This window comes from Protopterus annectens, chromosome 7.part1 (assembly GCF_019279795.1).
Source record: "Protopterus annectens isolate FY-2018-M chromosome 7.part1, PAN1.0, whole genome shotgun sequence".
Lineage (NCBI taxonomy): Eukaryota > Metazoa > Chordata > Ceratodontiformes > Protopteridae > Protopterus > Protopterus annectens.
Genome location: NC_056740.1, coordinates 379306070 through 379323624, shown reverse-complemented (window position 1 = coordinate 379323624; position 17555 = coordinate 379306070). Strand labels below are relative to the sequence as shown.

General features: G+C 38.0%; 1 protein-coding gene across 1 annotated transcript in view; it reads left to right on the top strand.

Annotated features, from left to right (window-relative positions):
- MYO5C (myosin VC) overlaps nt 1-17555 on the top strand; it is a 1763334-nt gene that overhangs the window by 1169298 nt on the left and 576481 nt on the right. Inside the window, exon 19 of the mRNA XM_044078824.1 lies at nt 4447-4510. Coding sequence (XP_043934759.1) covers nt 4447-4510 — 64 coding nt within the window. The remainder of the gene's footprint in view (nt 1-4446; nt 4511-17555) is intronic.

The window sequence follows — 17555 nt, the reverse complement described above, 5'->3', positions numbered from 1 at the left end:
TTTCTGCATCTGTCATGCTTAGCCAGAAAGGTTATCTTTTCCCTTCTACTGAACTGCCTTTCCCTGAAAGTGTGTACATAAATGAAGGCACAAGTCTGACTATATTTTCAGGTTTATTTTGCTACATTTATTTTTATTTTATTTTACATTTGTTTACATGTCCATTTTCAGCGGAGTCCCGGGGAGAAAAGCTCCAAACAAGGTTAATCAAGGTACGTAAAGACATATCACATTGTGTTCATAGTAAGCAGATAATCACAATAGAAGATACAAAATGATTACATTACATTACATTCAGGTTCATTCACACTTAGTTGAATAGACAGAAACTAGTTGTGATACTCGTGTGAAAAGTTAGTCAGGGTTAGTACATGGACAGAGCCAATAGTTCTTTTAATCCCCACCTAGGTTTGCAGGTTTGTATTAAGAGTTTGTTAGCGTTGTTTAGTGCAGGGTGTTATCTGAAGGATTTTGAATGCTTCAATGAGTTGGTATTTCAGTAGAAGATTAGGAGTTTTCAGGCTGATGCAGTGATGTGTTCTATAAGGTAGGGCAGTGATGAATCTAGCAATGTGATTATAAGAAGTGGAAAGACGATTGAGGTCAGACTTGTAGGCATATAGTATTGGAGGAGGTGTGAGCGCGGGCAGCTAACCTAGCGGCTGGAGTTAGGAAGGTTTCCTGTATAAGGAACCAAGTTTTTTGTTAACCATTTTAATAGTTTGGTTGATGTGGATGTCAAACCGTAGTTTATTGTCAACAATTACTCCTAATAGTTTAGCGTTGGTAGTAGGGTACCATTGTTAGATTGTGGATGGGTGGAAAAGTAGTTAGCCAATTTTCAAGTGAAGCAGAGTAGTTATTAGAAGGTTGTCAAGGATAGGATTAGAACAGATGATAGTTGAGTCATCTGCATATTGAAGGTCATTATAAAAATTGAGAACAGAAGTGGACCTAGGATGGACCCTTGGTTGGGCGCGCTATAGTATTCGGCAATAGGCAGGAGAGTTTGTTCTGCCACATAACTGCCAGGTAGGCCTGAAACCAGTTTAGGACTTGGGTGTCTAGGTGTAAGGTTGATAAGGTTTTAAGAAAGTGCTGGTGGTTTACCATGTGAAAGCTTTCGACATATCTAGAAAGAGGGCTGAGGAGATATTTTTGTTATTCGATGGTTAATTTCTTTTGTAAAAGAGAGAGAGCAGTGGTCGTGCTATGGGTTGGGTCTAAATCCATGCTGACAATCAGTTAGTAGTTTGTTTTGGGTGAGATAGGACATGAGTTGTTTATGCACACACTTTTCCATGATTTTGGCAAGTGGTGATAGTATAGCAATTGGTCTCCTTTGTGAAGAGGAATTGGTTCTATTAATTAATATTGAAATAGGGTATGCTATGACATCTGCAGCAATTTGCAAGTATTCTGCAGGTAGAAGGTCTGCTGAGAGGGTAGTTGGTTTTAGCTTAAACAGGATCAGGCAGTGGATTAGTTGGTTAGCTAGTACCTGAATTGTTTGTATTAAAGTTGTTAGCTATTTCTTCTTGGTTCTTATCAGATAGAGTTTCAGGGGTAGGAGTGGTGGATTTTCCTGGTTGGAGAAGTTTGTTCAATCCTGCCAACTGCTTTTAAGTGAAAAACCTCACTCTAACAATGAGTACTAGTTGCTAAACCTGTGCATTCTGATTGATATTTTTTATAAGATAAAAAGCTTACAAAAACACAGTTGCATTTTTTATTAAAATCAGTATGTCACCTAAAACAACACTGGTGGCTCTTAACAGTGCTGTTGATTGTAATTCGTATGTACTACATGACTACACTGTTATCAGAACCCCTTGTGGGTATAACAAGTAAAATAACTACTGCCGTATCTGTGTATCACTTTATTGCAAAAGCAAATTTATCATACCTGGCAACTTTTTAGCACAATAATTCTGGACAAAGCCAAAAATAATGAGAGGACACAGGCCCCAAAATAGGACAGATTTAAAATTTTGCAAACATAGACAGCAGATAGTATAACCGGATTTGCATTAGTGTACATTTTCTGAAGGGTATGAAGTTTGAAACTCAAATGGCTGTCATTATTTAGTGACTGCAGTCCTCAATGATTTCCCAGAAAACTAGAAATTGTATGATGAACAGATCAAAAATTTGAGGCAAAATATGGACATTCTGTAAAAATCTGGGCAGTTGACATGTATAATGTTTATCATAGTAAAACTTCTTATTTTGTATACCCCTTTTCTTCTAAATAGGCTATAACTTTATAATCTAGCATTATTAGAAAGAGTGGCTTTTTAAAGCAGAAAAACAGGAAACAGCTAAAGTTCAAATTATCCAAACAAAACACCATAAATAGAGCCCCACAACAGTAACTCTACCTAGATCAGTCCAAACTGTACCTTCCTGCCATGTCGATACAGGGGGGCCTTTCCAGACAAACGATGAACTCATTTACAATTTCCAAAGGTCTATGCTAGTGTTTTCCAAGTGCAGAAAACAAGTAAAATTAACAAAACAAGCAGATGAACAGCAATTACAGTTGTAAGAGGAATTCAGTTAGCAGACAATTAAAAAAATGCAGTAAAATGCAGTTGCACAGTTTAAACAAACAGATATGCACAAATATTGTTTTAGTTAATCAGAAAGTGCAGAAAACAGTTGAAAATAAACACTTCTCTTATGTAGTCTCTCAGCCAGGTATTTGGACAACAGTAGTACAAGGGCAGAAGGCATAACCCAATGTAGCTTTGAGCAAACAAGCATAAACCAGTTCAAGCACAGGATTTTTTTGAAGCAGAAAAAACAGAAAACAGCCGAAGTTCAAATTATCCTACCAAAACACCCTAAACAGAGCCCTGAAACAGTGTAGCTAGATCAGTCTAAACTGTACCTTCCTGCCATGAGGGTATGGGGGGGGGTTCTCTCCAGACAAAAAAATAACTGTTTTACAAGCTCCAGAGGTCACAAACAGTACTAGATATGTGATATCTGACAGGTTTCTCGAGTGCAGAAGTTTGGGAATCTGAGGAAACAGTAGCATCCTATATAGCTATAGGTACTGCAGCAGTGGTCTAATGAATAATATTGAAAGCCGCATTGCAGTACTAGTCCATTCATTCTATTCTTTTCTTTCTCTGCATTACAATGTCAATCCATAAATATCCTTCCCATGTTCATATTTGTCTCTAAACCTCAAACTGTACTCCTTAAACATAAAAGAAAGCATGCATACAGAAACAATTCATCAAGCCTCTTTCCTTTTGTAGTTATAATATCCATGCATTACTCTAATTCATTCTTCTTCATCTTCTCATTATTATTATAATTATTATTATTACTATTATTATTATTATTATTACCTAATTTGCTATGCCTCCAAATAGCTTGATAGGGGATCCTATGTATCATGATGTTATTTTGCAGTTAACTTTATGGGAACATAGAGCGTACTGTGGTGAGAAGAATACTTACTGCATTAATATGTTTTCATTAATTTATAATGGGTGTACTTTGAGTTTCATATTTTTTCTTAGTGTAATAAGATATTCATAATTGTTGCTACATCTGTTAATTGCTGCTGTATAGTTTTTATGTATTACTACTTTCTGTTCTATTTTTTATATGTAAAGCTTACTGCCTCTGTTTCACTTTTTCTTCTTTGTGAATTATTTTATTTTGTCAGTATCTGCAAATGGTCAGTTATGATCAGTGTGCTACCCTGGTAAATAAATATAAAATAAAATATATCTCCTATTTTTAACTGTAACAAAAGATTAATTTTGTCTTTTGCAGTCTTTATTAGCTCCCATCTCTTACACAGCTTTCTGGACTATATGTGAATATCAGGCTTGAAATGGTAGCTTGTTTAGTACATTTTAGATGTGGTATAAAGTTGGTTATTTGTTAGTGAAGACTGACAGCAGTCTTTACTTAGGTTTAAAACTGTCTTGCAGCTAGATTAACTGACAAAAAAAAAAGAAAAACAAAGTGACATATTCAGAAACTACTTACATTTTTTTGGATTAAATAGAATAACTGTACTTATTTTGTTAGATTACATTTTTGATAAGTACTTGATATTTTGATGATGTGCCTTTTAATAGTTTCTGCCTGTGATGTCTTTCAGCAGTAAGTGTTTTGTGAGCCAAGTGGCCGGCATTAGAATGAAGCTTCCATGTATTTTCAAACTGTGTAACCAAATAAAGACAGTCAGATCCACTATATTTTTATTGGCCTTTGGTAATGTTTTTTTTTTTTATTTAATTTCCATGTAAAGCATCATCATTATGAAAGCAAAGCAGCTGCTACTTCTGGTTTCAGGCTCATTATTTATCAGTTTTAGAAACAGTTGTCAAGTATACACTTTATATTGCATGGACAGAACTTAAATGCAATACATTTAGGTATATGTTTTATACTGCATGTATATTTTCATCACTCCAGTGAAATTAGAAGAACTTTCTGGTCAGTTGACTCAAAACCTTGAAGACACAGATTTTCAGAAGGGGTAAGTAAGCAGTGTGGTGTAAATGTTATGATTTTAATAAAAAGTATGTTGCACTAATGAAGATAAGGAGTGATTCTCTGCAGCTTCTTAATGCTGGTGTTTCAGACACTACTGCTTTATTATCCTCTTTTGTTTTAAAAGGAATGTCATTTGAAATCAATGCATGCTAGTACTGTCCTCAGAAAAATAAATTCAATACTTCACAGTAGAGGAAACATAGCTGTAGACTGTTGCTTGATTAAACAAATAAGTCTTCTCTCAAATGTGAAATATTTGCATTCTGCATCATTACCATAATTACAATTTATGCATGCATTTAGAAAGCAGAGTCTGCAGTGTTCTGACCTACATACTCTGCATGTAACCATTATGTACATCAGATCCCAAATAGATTATTTTCCTACAGAGTAATACACAGCAGATATTCCCAGCTTTTGTTTACATTTAGTGCCATTTTTTTCTGACCCAGTTGATTGGAATCCTATTATTATTTTTTTTGGTGGTGTTAAAATAAAATGGTGTAAAGATAATACCGTCCTATTGTGTGTCATCGTTTTGTGGAGATTCATCAAAAATAGCACATCCAAAACAATAAACAGACTTGTATAAATGGTACAGCAGTAATGCAGCAGATGAGAAATAGAAACTAGTAACATTACTTTTAACATAAATACAGTGGTGGTTATGTTAGTTGTATTTTCTATGTACTTTGGTAATTTAGAAAAAGGAAATTTACTTAGCAGCTGTGTAGTTTACAGCAGTGATTTCCATGTATGTGATTAGAGAAGTTAAGAAGCAGATACTAGCATAACAAAGGTTTCTAAAATAGAATTATTGCCAGAAACAAAAAAGAAAGCTTCCTTTCTTAAACTTAGTTTTATGTAGTACTAACATCTCTTTGCTGTAAGATTTTAATATAACTATATAATTTGGTTCTTCCCCAAAAAGGCCTAAAATCTTTCACAGTGACACACTGTTTCTTAGCTAAAGGTTCTTTTTTCCCCACAATGGAGTGCATCTTCTGAGATTACAATATCTTGCATTTCCTTTTGTTTTAATTTGTTCTTCCCAGTCATTATTACTTACTTACTACATTTATTGACTGTGAAAGTCCAAATGGGCAGAAGCTAGGGTTGCCACCTTTTCAAATGCCCAAAGTGAGACATTTTTTTTTGTAGAAATGTGAGCATTTGCGGGGAAAAAAACATACTTATGGCCAGTGCAAAGGACAGAACTTCACTTTTTTGGCAAAATAAAAGCTTATTTTTGTAGTATTTGAGTTGCTTATGCTGTTTCATATAACATGTAGGCATTTTGGATACAAAATAATTGTTTTATACAGCTATTAAAGGAAACTTAGGAACGTTTTTCCCTAAAATCTCAGTACATTTGCCATTTTTTAGTTTTTTCGCAGGACAGGAGTGCCCAAATAGGGACTGTCCTGTGTAAAGATGGACAGGTGGTAACACTAGCAGAAGCTCCTTTTCATTGGAGGTCCTGGGAGAAAAGCTGCAGCAAGTTATAATGAATACATTAACAAATACAGCTCAGTTATTCTGACAGAAACATTGCACAACATTACATATGGTATTCAGATGTACTTAGAATAACAATACAAACAATAATATAAAAACACTCATTAAGCAGACTGAAGAATGTAGGGTATTCAGAAATAAAATCATGGCATGATATTTAGATTGGAAGACATAGTATGATGTTACATAGAATGTTCAGAAAACTGTAGACTTTTTTTACATAAGATGGAATATGATGCATAGTGAAGTGCTGCAGACCTCTAGCATATAATCTTAGCCATGAATTTTACAAGTGCAGAGCTGAGTATGCATAAAATGTTGTTGAAGTTCCGTTTTGAAGGAATTTAGGTTTTCAATTTGTCTTGGTGAGATTGGAAGAGCATTCCCCTTCCTATCAACACAGTTAGTGTCACCTGCTGTATTTTTAGATTTAAATATCATGAATTAGCAGTGTTTAGATACCATAAGTAGCAATTACTCACTACAAAGACACAGGAACATAACTGAGATGTAATACTCTTTTAGTGAGCCATTAATTTATGTTTCTTTTTTATTTAAGAATTGCTAAAGATATATCTGTATATGACTGACTCCCATTTGTTATTTGCCATTTTCTGAGCAAGCTTTTATGTGCCTTTTTGTTTGAGGTACAGGGGGGTTTTGTGAAAGAGTGCAAATTTATTTAGCTGAAGTATCCCCCAGCTAAAGGCTGTCAGATTTTGATAGCCAAAGGTGTCAAGGTTCCTGTACTTCATTGCTTGGGACTTATTTATTTATGTTTTGCTTTTTGAAGCCAGGTTAGTTCAGCTAGGTCATTGCCCTCTATTCAGGGGAGACCCAAGGTGGCATTTATACTGATCAGGAAAAGCATTGGAAAACTTCCCCTAGACTGTGGTAAAAAGGCTACTTTACCACTGAACAGCCAATTATATTTTGATTATGTAGCAAAAATCTCAGTAAGTCTTGAATCCTTAAGAGACTCAACAGGTTTATGACCCCGGTGAAAGGGAAGAAAGGCAGGATGAGCTTTTAAACACCTAACTAAATGAGAGTTTCCTATACATGAAAGCCATAGAAACAAATTTCTTACGTTTTTGTCGAAATTCATGCAGAGGCAACAAAGTATATGTCATAGAAATTGTGTAGAGTATAAATACTAAACAAATGGAAAATATATAGCACAAGAGATAATTTTTTAATGGGAAGAATACACTTTTGTATGAGGAAAAACTTTTGTTTAGGTTGTAGCTATCATTTAAACAACAGGGTTTAGGCAATATGACTAAAAAAAAAAGAGAAAATCACTTTAGATATTCAATACATAGGTCACAATTGCAGTAGCCTAAGTTGTATGGGTGTTACCCTCTGCACTGGCCAGCTTCCCAGAACTAAAAAAATCCACTCTGAGCTGAAACAGGAATGGTACCAGAAGGCTCAAAAATGTAACTTTATTGCTACAAAATTAAAGATTAAGTGCTTTCATCTGTTTATAATGTAAGAATTCATCAGAATCCATTTCAACAATAAAAGCAAATGTGTTTAAAAGCCCCGCCATGAGTCACATGAATGAAAATAACCAATCATGTTTAAGATGTTACCACTGCTCTCTTAAAAACCAGTTAAAAATGAGGACTACAATAAACATTTCACAAAAAGACATATTATGAAAAAAATTTGTATAAAACTATTGGTTTATACATTGTATGAGCGCAACCTTAAAACACTAATAATAGAAATACTGTCATCCAGGAGGTACTAGGGAATTAAGTCTAATTTGCCAACTTAATTCCCTGGCTTCTGTAAGAAGGAAGTATAGAACCTGTAAGGGGCTCTGATTCAAGTAAAATTTTGCATTTCTTTTATTACACCTTTCAGTGTTGATGCTTTTGATATTGTAAATTGTTTAAAAAAGAATTAAAACATTTTTTCACGCTTCAATAAAGTTCATGACATTTTTGTCAATGTTCCCAAATTGTCTATAGAAAGGGAAAATGCTTGAAACAATTCTTTGAAATGAATGAGGCAGTGAATAGGACGAATACTAATAAGAGGTTAGGTACTTTTAAATGTGGATGTTACCCACAATGAAGATGGATTTTAGAGAAAGAGGTGGTTATTAATAGCATTAAAATCACCTCCTCTTTTCACTGTACATGTAATTTAGGTGGAGTAGTTTATTTGGCAATTCTGCCAGTGTTGTAGGGGGTTTTATGTCAGAAAAATGTAAAGGCATTTGAGTGACCGGATTTACGAACACATTTCTGATATTAAGCACAAGAAAAAACAAAATGCTTTGTTTAAGCATATTTCCAACCCATAGTTTTCATTTTTTTGGTCTGGATATTGTTCATAAGAGTGTAAGAGGGGAACCATGGGAAGATGTTATAGAAGCCAGCAAACTAAGATAGCAGATTAGACTTAATTCCGTAGTACCTCCTGGACTTAATTCACAGTATTTCTATTGTGTTTTAAGGTTGCGCACATACAATGTATAGACCAATAGTTTTATAGGGTTTTTTTCATAGACTGTCTTTTTGTGTAATGTTTATTGTATTCCTCATTTTTTAATTGGGTTTTAAGAGAGCAGTGGTAACATCTTAAATATGATTGGTTATTTTCATTCATGTGATTTATGGCAGGGCTTTTAGAAACGTTTGCTTTTATTGTTGAAATAGGTTCTGATGAAGTCTTGCATTACAAGCAGACAAAAGCATTTAGTCTTTACTTTTGTAGCAATAAAGTTATATTTTTGAGCATTCTGGTGCCATTCCTATTTCAGCTCAGAGTGGATTTTTCTCGGTGTGTGTCAGAATTGGTTCTTGGTCTTTTGGTAGCTTCCCAGAACTTTTGGACTCCCTCCCAGGTGCTCCAACTGCCAGGTGTGCTTGAGGCACACCATGTAGAAGGCAGTTAGAGTGACAAAACAGTTCAGAACTTTTTTGCCCCTGAAATCTACACTTCAGTAGGTCTGTGGTCAAGTCGGATAGAGATCCTCCAAGAGCTGGGCGGACAAGTTCCCAATGGAGAAAGCCTTCGTATTTCTTTTGAAATTTATGTAGAAAACCTGTGCTTTTTATCTAGCAGAATATTTTACTTGTGTTAAGAAACCATGATTGGGACTATTATGTTACTTTGAAGTGAACTGTCGTCGTACCTCTCAACCTCTTAGTGCAAGAAGTCTGGGCAAAGCCCAACAAAATGGTGGACAGAGGCCCACAAATAGGGACATACTTTAAAAGTTGCTCTTATGAACTTAGAAAATTCCTAAAGTAACAGGGTTTGCTTTAACATACATTTTCTAAATGATATGAAGTCTGAAACTCAAATGTATGCCATGCCATTATTTAGTGACTTCAGTCTTCAGATCATCCCAGTGATTTGCCAGAAAACCACAAATTTAATGAGGAACAGACCAAAAGCATGAACCAAACATCTAGACATTCTGCAAAAATCTGGACAGTTGAGAGGTAGACTGTCATCCAGGTGTTTGTGTAAACGTTTTGTAAGGAAAAGTTACATTTTTGACAAATAAGTTTTCATTTAGTGAAACTCAGTATGCTTGGTTTAGGATGTTATACTTTCAGTGGTTTACTTACCTCAGTACCACGTGTCTCTTCTGTACTACTTTATTTACACTTGAAGGTTCCACAACCCACATTTCAGACCTTCTTCCCAGATTAGCGTTGAAACAGCAGTTGGTCTCCACGGTTGTATCTTCACACACAAAAAAAGAGAAGACTTATTAAGGAGTCTTCAAGGGTCAGTTCAGGTCCTAGTTTGCCTCAGATGCAGGTTGGTGACTGTGCTGTTGTTGTTGGTTGTACCTTAGACTGCTCATCTTCTCCACCCCCCATTCCTCTTGGTGTAGCCTTTCAAACCTACAAAGACCGGGGTAGCTACATCCTGTGCAGCTGCAGGCATGCCTACAATCTAGGTTTTTTGTCTTTTGTCTTGCGCATTGTAGGTCTGGGGATGGGGTAGGTCACTTGGGTCAGATAAGATTGCTTATGCAAGGTTTAGCATACCTAAGGGTTAGACGTTAATCAGGAAGTTCATGCTTGGTGAGAAATATTTCCAGTGTCCTGTTTGTATTTCTATGGACCAAGCAGATTTATGGGGATCGATTACTAATTTTTGTATACCTTCAGAATCTTCAGGCAAGAAAAGAAAGAGTTCCTTCTCATTTTGACAGGATTTCTCAATCAGAAGAGCAATTTATGTGGGGAGATGGGTGTACTTCAGGAGTTTCTTCTCATTCTGAGCATTCTGATTCTGAGGAAAGTATAGCTTCAGACTTCCCTGTTAAAAATTACTTTCACAGACATTATATCTTCTATGAACAATTACCTCCGTACCATCATGCACCAACTTCAAAACTTTATTAAAAGTGCACCTAAAAACATGCTGGCTATGCCCTTGCAACTCCCACTCTAATATCACCCACCCCATCCAACTACTACCTTTCTTTCCACTCCACTAACTACCTTGATGATAGCAAGCTCAGATGCTCATAAGCCTAGTACTTATTATACAGCAGGAACTTCTCATTGTTACATTTGTTAATGCCTGTTATGTACTTCACAGATAAAGATTCTAGTTGTCTACTGATGTACTATGTTCTTCATCTGTAAATATGTTGTAAGTAATTTCTATGTTAAATTGTTAATCACTATGTAATCCAATGTAACTACTGTCTGTTTATTTAATGTGGAGCTTTTCTCCCCGGGCCTCCGCTGAAAATGGACCCACGTCCAGTCGGACACTACCGGTCAACAAATTTAAATAAATAAATAAAATAAATAAATGAAAGAGATGTTTCAGTGGGACAAGAATGAGATTTCTGTGGGATAGAAAGTGCATTATAACTTGTCAGAGTTACAAATGCCTAAAGCTGCACCTGTCTGTTCTGTATTACCTGCTATAGAGAATTGTTTTCTCACTCAATGCAGTCTTCCTTATAGTCAGTCTTCTGCTCCTAAGAGGGTTAACAGGTTGTACAAGTTTCTCAGGCACACAACTACCTGTTTTCCGATCCTAAGTCAGCCGCAGCAGTCATTTTTCTTTCCAAGTCTGCTTCTGCTAAACAGGTTATTTCTAGTAATCATGTTCATTCTAACAAAGATGGCAAAACAATGGGAAGTTGCAGAAGAAAATATATTTTCTTGCACTTTAATAAACTTGGCAATTTAAAATCCTGAAAGTTAAAGTTTTTGTTTGTGACATTTTTGAGAACATGCAGAAGCTAATAGTTTACTTTTGTTCTTCTGAATCAAAGAATTAATTAAATGGTTCTGTGACAGTTGTTTTGCAGGCAACTAAACTTATTTTAAAATGTGCTTATGACACTGCTGATTCATCTTCCAGTGTGGCTGCTACTGGATCAGTATTGAAGAAACTTGCTTGACTTTGTTCTCAAATCTTCTTCAGATGTTTATTGTGAGATTTTAAATGCTGCCTTAGATAGAGACTTTGTTTGGCCCTTCTGCTGCTGAGGTGCCTAAAGAAGTGTGATGAAAGGGGAAAACTGATTCAAGGAGGGACTCAAAAATTTTAATTCCCCTTTTTCAAGACCAAATAGTAGTTTTTTCCCCTCTCTTTAGCCCGTTTTCAAATAATTTAAATTGCAAGTAGTTAGGAATTAGGGTATTAAAAACATGATGAAAAAGGAGGCTCAAAAAAGAAAGGAAAAGCCACCAAAAAGGAAGGACAGTCGTCTCAGAATCCCCTCCCACTGGCAACCTATGTATGTATGGTGGGTTCTGAAGGTAATCCAGGGAGAGTGCCTTTGACAATGAAAGCCCCCTCCTCTATTTCAGGGGATTCCATCTTGTCTGTGAAATCAGATTTCTCACTTTCCTCCCATTCTTCAAATCATGCTGTCTCAGAGTCTTGGACCATTCAAAGATTTCATGGATATTTTAGTTTCCAGACCAGATGGATCCTAAAAGACAGTCTGAATATTTCTTCTGTGGACCTTTTTGGCAAGATTCTGAAGTTTAAGATGTTATAACCTCAATATCTTGCACCCCTGATTCCTCATATAGCTTATATGGTAAAGTTGGTTCTAAAAGACACCTACCATCACATTCCCATTGCCAAGCATTTCAGGAGTTTCCTAAGATTTGCTGTCTGGTTTACATTATCAGTACTCTGTTTTGCCATTTGTACTCTCCATTGCACCAAGGATATTCACAAAATGTCTAGCTACAGTCATTGCTTATTGCGGACACCAGGGCATTCACATTATTCCATTTTTGGATGATCTGTTTATCTTTATAGGCTCTTTTTCCAGCTGCAAGTGTCTATAGCAACTGATTCAGGAATTTCAAATCAGTTTACAAAAGTCTTCTCTCATCTTGTCTCACAGAATAATTTTCCTGGGACGTTTGCTGGATTCAGCTTTGGGAAGAGCCTTTCTTCCACTAGACAAAGTTAATACATTTCAACAGTTTTTATTGTGTTTCTGCAGCCTAAGTCAAGTGTCTGCAAGGGAGTTTCTCAGGATCATAGGGTACATTGCATCCATGATAATCATGATGCTCATTGCCGGACTGCACAATGAAATTCTAGTAGTACCTGTGGTCAGTGTGGATTCAATATCTGTAACATATGACTTTTCAGATTTCAGTCCTGGCAATTTGGCAATTGTAAAGAGGGAGATTGGATGGTTGGTAGTGCAGATGGCTCATAATCCAGGTGGTCTATTCTTTCTAGACCCCCCCCCCCCCGTTTGTCACAACAGACACATCAGATCTGTTGTTAGGAGCAATTTCAAAAGGGTAGAAATTTGAGCTTTCTGGACTCAATACTTTGAAGGTCTTGAAACATTTCTGGTTCCAGGACCTCACAGATGTACACAGGCAGTACCACAGTGATGTAGTACATAAACAAACAGGGCCTACCAGATCATACTCTCTTTGCAGGTAGGCAGTGATAGCCTGGGAGGTTTAATATGGCTCTTCATATATTCTGTTAGAGTAGACCTGTGACAGTCAGGCATAGCTTTTGAAGAAGGTAGGATAGTGGCATTGAACCAATCTGTTTGCTTCCTTTCAGAACAGACAACTAAAGAAATTCTGCTCTAGGATTCCTTGCAGTCAGGCCTGAAAGACAGATACTTTCTTGTTCCTATGGTTGGGAATGTTCTTGTAAGCTTTTTCACCACTACTGATTTCCAGGGTTCTTCTAAACATACAGAAGGACTCTTCAAAAATTGTTGTGTTGACTCCCTTCTGGCCAAGGTAACAGTGGTTCTGTCTTCTTTTCAATCTGGCTAAGAGCATTTAACATAAGCTTCTCCACAGACTGGTTTTAGTCTCACAAGATGGGAAATTTTGTGCACCTCAGTATGGAAACTCTTCAGATAACTGCCTGAATGATAGAAGCTTAATAAATTTTAGGCACCATTTTTCAGAGAATCTTTTTCTTCTTTCGGCTGCTCCCGGTAGGGGTCGCCACAGTGGATCAACTGTTTCCATTTCTTCCTGTCCTCTGCATCTTGCTCTGTCACACCAACCATCTGCATGTCCTCTCTCACCACATCCATAAACCTTATCTTAGGCCTTCCTCTTTTCCTGTTACCTGGCAGCTTCATTCTTAGCATCTTTTTCCCAATGTACTCTGTATCCCTCCTCAGCACATGTCCAAACCAACATAATCTTGCCTCTCTGGCTTTGTCTCCAAACTTTCCAACCTGGGCTGACCCTCTATGATACTTATTCCTTATCCTGTCCATCCTCGTCACACCTAGTGTAAATCTTAACATCCTCAACTCTGCCATGTCAAGCTCTGACTCCTGCCTTTTTGTCAATGCCAATGTCTCCAACCCATATAACATAGCTGGTCTCACTACCCCCTTGTAGACCTTCCCTTTCACTCTTACTGGCACTCGTCTGCCACAAATCACTCCTGACACTCTTCTCCACCCCACTCCATCCTGCCTGTACTCTCTTCTTCACCTGTCTTCCACACTCACCATTACTCTGAACTGTTGATCCCAAATATTTAAACTCATCCACCTTCACCTGCATCCTCACCATTCCTCTATCCTCCCTCTCATTCACACACACATATTCTGTCTTAATCCTGCTGACCTTCATTCCTCTTCTCTCTAGAGCATATCTCCACCTCCCCAGGGTCTCCTCCACCTGTTTCCTACTCAGACTACAGATCACAATGTCATCTGCAAACATCATAGTCCACAGGGACTCCTGTCTGATCTCGTCTGTCAACCTGTCCATCACCATTGCAAATAAGAAAGGGCTCAGAGCTGATCCTTGATGTAATCCCATCTCCACCTTAAATGCATTTGTCACTCCCATCGCAGACCTCACCGCTGTCACACTACCCTCGTACATATCCTGTACCACTCTTACATACTTCTCTGACACTCCCGACTTCCTCATACAATACCACAACTCCTCTCTAGGCACCCTGTCATATGCTTTCTCGAAGTCCACAAAGACACAATGCAACTCCTTCTCTGTACTTCTCCATCAACAGTCTCAGAGCAAACATCGTATCTGTAGTGCTCTTTTCTGGCATGAAACCCTACTGCTGATCACTAATCATCACCTCCCTTCTTAACCTAGCTTCCACTACTCTTTCCCATAACTTCATGCTGTGACTGATGAATTTAATCCCTCTATAGTTACTATAGCTCTGCACATCACCCTTATTCTTAAAAATCGGTACCAAAACACTTTTTCGCCATTCCTCAGGCAGATTTCATTAAACAATCTAGTTAACATCTCCACTGCCATTTCACCTAAACATCTCCGTGCTTCCACAGGTATGTCATCTGGACCAACAGCCTTTCCAATCTTCATCCTCTTCATAGCAATCCTTACTTCCTCCTTGCTGATCCACTGCACTTCATGATTCACTATACACACATCATCCAACCTTCTCTCCCTCTCATTCTCTTCATTCATCAGCCCCTCAAAGTACTCTTTCCATCTGCTCAACACACTCTCCTCACTTGGGAGTACATTTCCCTCATTATCCTTTATCACCCTTACCTGCTGCACATCTTTACTAGCTTTGTCCCTCTGTCTAGCCAATCAGTACAGGTCCTTTTTTCCCCTCCTTAGTGTCCAACCTTTCATACAACTCTTCATATGCCTTATCCTTAGCCTTCGCCACCTCTCTTTGCCATGCACCTCATCTCCTTATACTCCTGTCTACTTTCTTCATCTCTCTGATAATCCCACTTCTTCTTCGCCATCCTCTTTCTTTGTATACTCTCCTGTACTTCTTCATTCCACCACCAGGTCTCCGTGTCCTCCTTCCTCTTTCCAGATGTCACACCAAGCACCTTTCTAGCCATCTCTCTTTCTAGCTCTGCTGTAGTTACCCAGCTGTTCGGTAACTCTTCACTGCCACCCAGTGCCTGTCTTACCTCTTCCCTGAACTCCACCTCACAATTACCCTTTTTCAATTTCCACCATTTGATCCTTGGTGCTGCCCTCACACTCATCCTCCTCCTCTTCTTGATCACCAATGTCATCCTACAAACCACCATCCTATGCTGGCTAAATACACTTTCCCCTGCCACCATTTACAGTCTCCAATCTCCTTCAGACTGGCCCTTCTATATAAGATATAATCCACCTGTGTGCATCTTCCTCCACTCTTGTATGTCACCCTATGCTCCTCCCTCTTGTTAAAATACGTATTCACCACCGCCATGTCCATCCTTTTTGCAAAATACACTACCATCTGACCTTCTGCATTCCTTTGCTTACCACCATACCTACCCATCACTTCGTCATCCCCTCTGTTCCCTTCACCGCTCATTGAAATCTGCTCCAATCACCAGTCTCTCACCCTTGGGTACAGTCATCACCACTTCATCCAACTCACTCCAAAATTTTTCTTTCTCATCCATCGCATACCCAACTTGTGGAGCATATGCACTAACAACATTCATCATTACACCATCAATTTCCAGCTTCATAAACATCACTCTATCTGACACTCTTTTCACCTCAAAAACACTCTTAGCATACTGTTCCTTCAGGATAACCCCTACACCATTTCTCCTCCGATCTACACCATGACAAAACAATTTGAACCCACCTCCCATACACCTAGCCTTGCTTCCCTGCCATCTGGTCTCTTGCACATATAATATACCAACCTTCCTTTGGTCCATCATATCAGCTAGCTCTCTCCCTATACCAGTCATACTGCCAACATTCAAATTTCCGACCCTCACTATCACAGTCCTAGCCTTTACCTGCCTTTGGACATACCTTCCCCCGCTTCTCCTCCTTTGTCTAACAATAGCCCAATTTCCACCAGCACCTTGTTGGCCAACAGTACTGGTGGTGGTCGTTGTTAACCCGGGCCTCGACTGGTCCAGTATGTATATCTGTACTATTGTCCGCATGTATGATTTGGCAAAATTTTATGCCGGATGCACTTCCTGATGTAACCCTCCCCATTTATCCGGGCTTGGGACCAGCACAAAGAAATGCACTGGCTTGTGCTTCCCCAGTGACTGGGTTACCATTTTTCAGTGAGATATGCAGCAGTTATTAAAGGAGGTTATAAAGCCTGCTACTAGAAAATCATATATGTGCAAGTGGAAAAGATTTTCTAGTTGGTGTTTCTGATAGAATTTAGGACCCTTTTCAGGTCCCGTTGCTTCTGGTTCTGGATTATTTGGGTGAGTTACTGCCCAGTGGTGTTGGCATACTCTTTTACTAAGGTACATTTGTTAGCCATTTCTGCTTTTCTGCCTTAAGACCCAAACTTCTAGCTATGCTCAAGTTAATTAGTTTCTGAAAGTTATCTTTTATGTTCATCCTCCTAAGAAACAGGTGTCTCCTCCTTTGATCTCAGTTTTGTGCTTGAGATGCTTACTTTGTCTCCATTTGAACCAGCTCACTAGGCTAATTTGAGGTTCTAAACTTGGAAGACTGTTTTACTTATTGCACTACGAAAAAGTTGAGGTAAAAAACACACCTTTATCAAACACAAAGCTTTCAGGTACAAGACCCTTTCTCAATGATAGACACAGGTACATTAAAATCAGACATTAAATACACGCCCAACACATCACGTGACCCACAGCCATGGTCATGTGACTAATACATTAAAATGGTCACATGACCATGGCTGTGGGTCACGTGATGTGTTGGGCGTGTATTTAATGTCTGATTTTAATGTACCTGTGTCTATCATTGAGAAAGGGTCTTGTACCTGAAAGCTTTGTGTTTGATAAAGGTGTGTTTTTTACCTCAACTTTTTCGTTGTGCTTTGTACTTTTGACTCTGCAGCAGTGTATACTTGGTGTTACTTATTGCACTGACATCTGCTAGGCAAGTGTCTTGAATCACAAGCACGTATGGTGAGTCAGCACTACCTCATTTTTCAGAAGGGCAGGGTTTCTTTGAGAACAAATCCTACCTTTGTAGCTAAAGTTATCTCTAGGGTTGCCACCTTTCCAAATGCCCAAAGTGGGACATTTGTGCTACAAACATCAGATTTTGTAGGGCAAAACA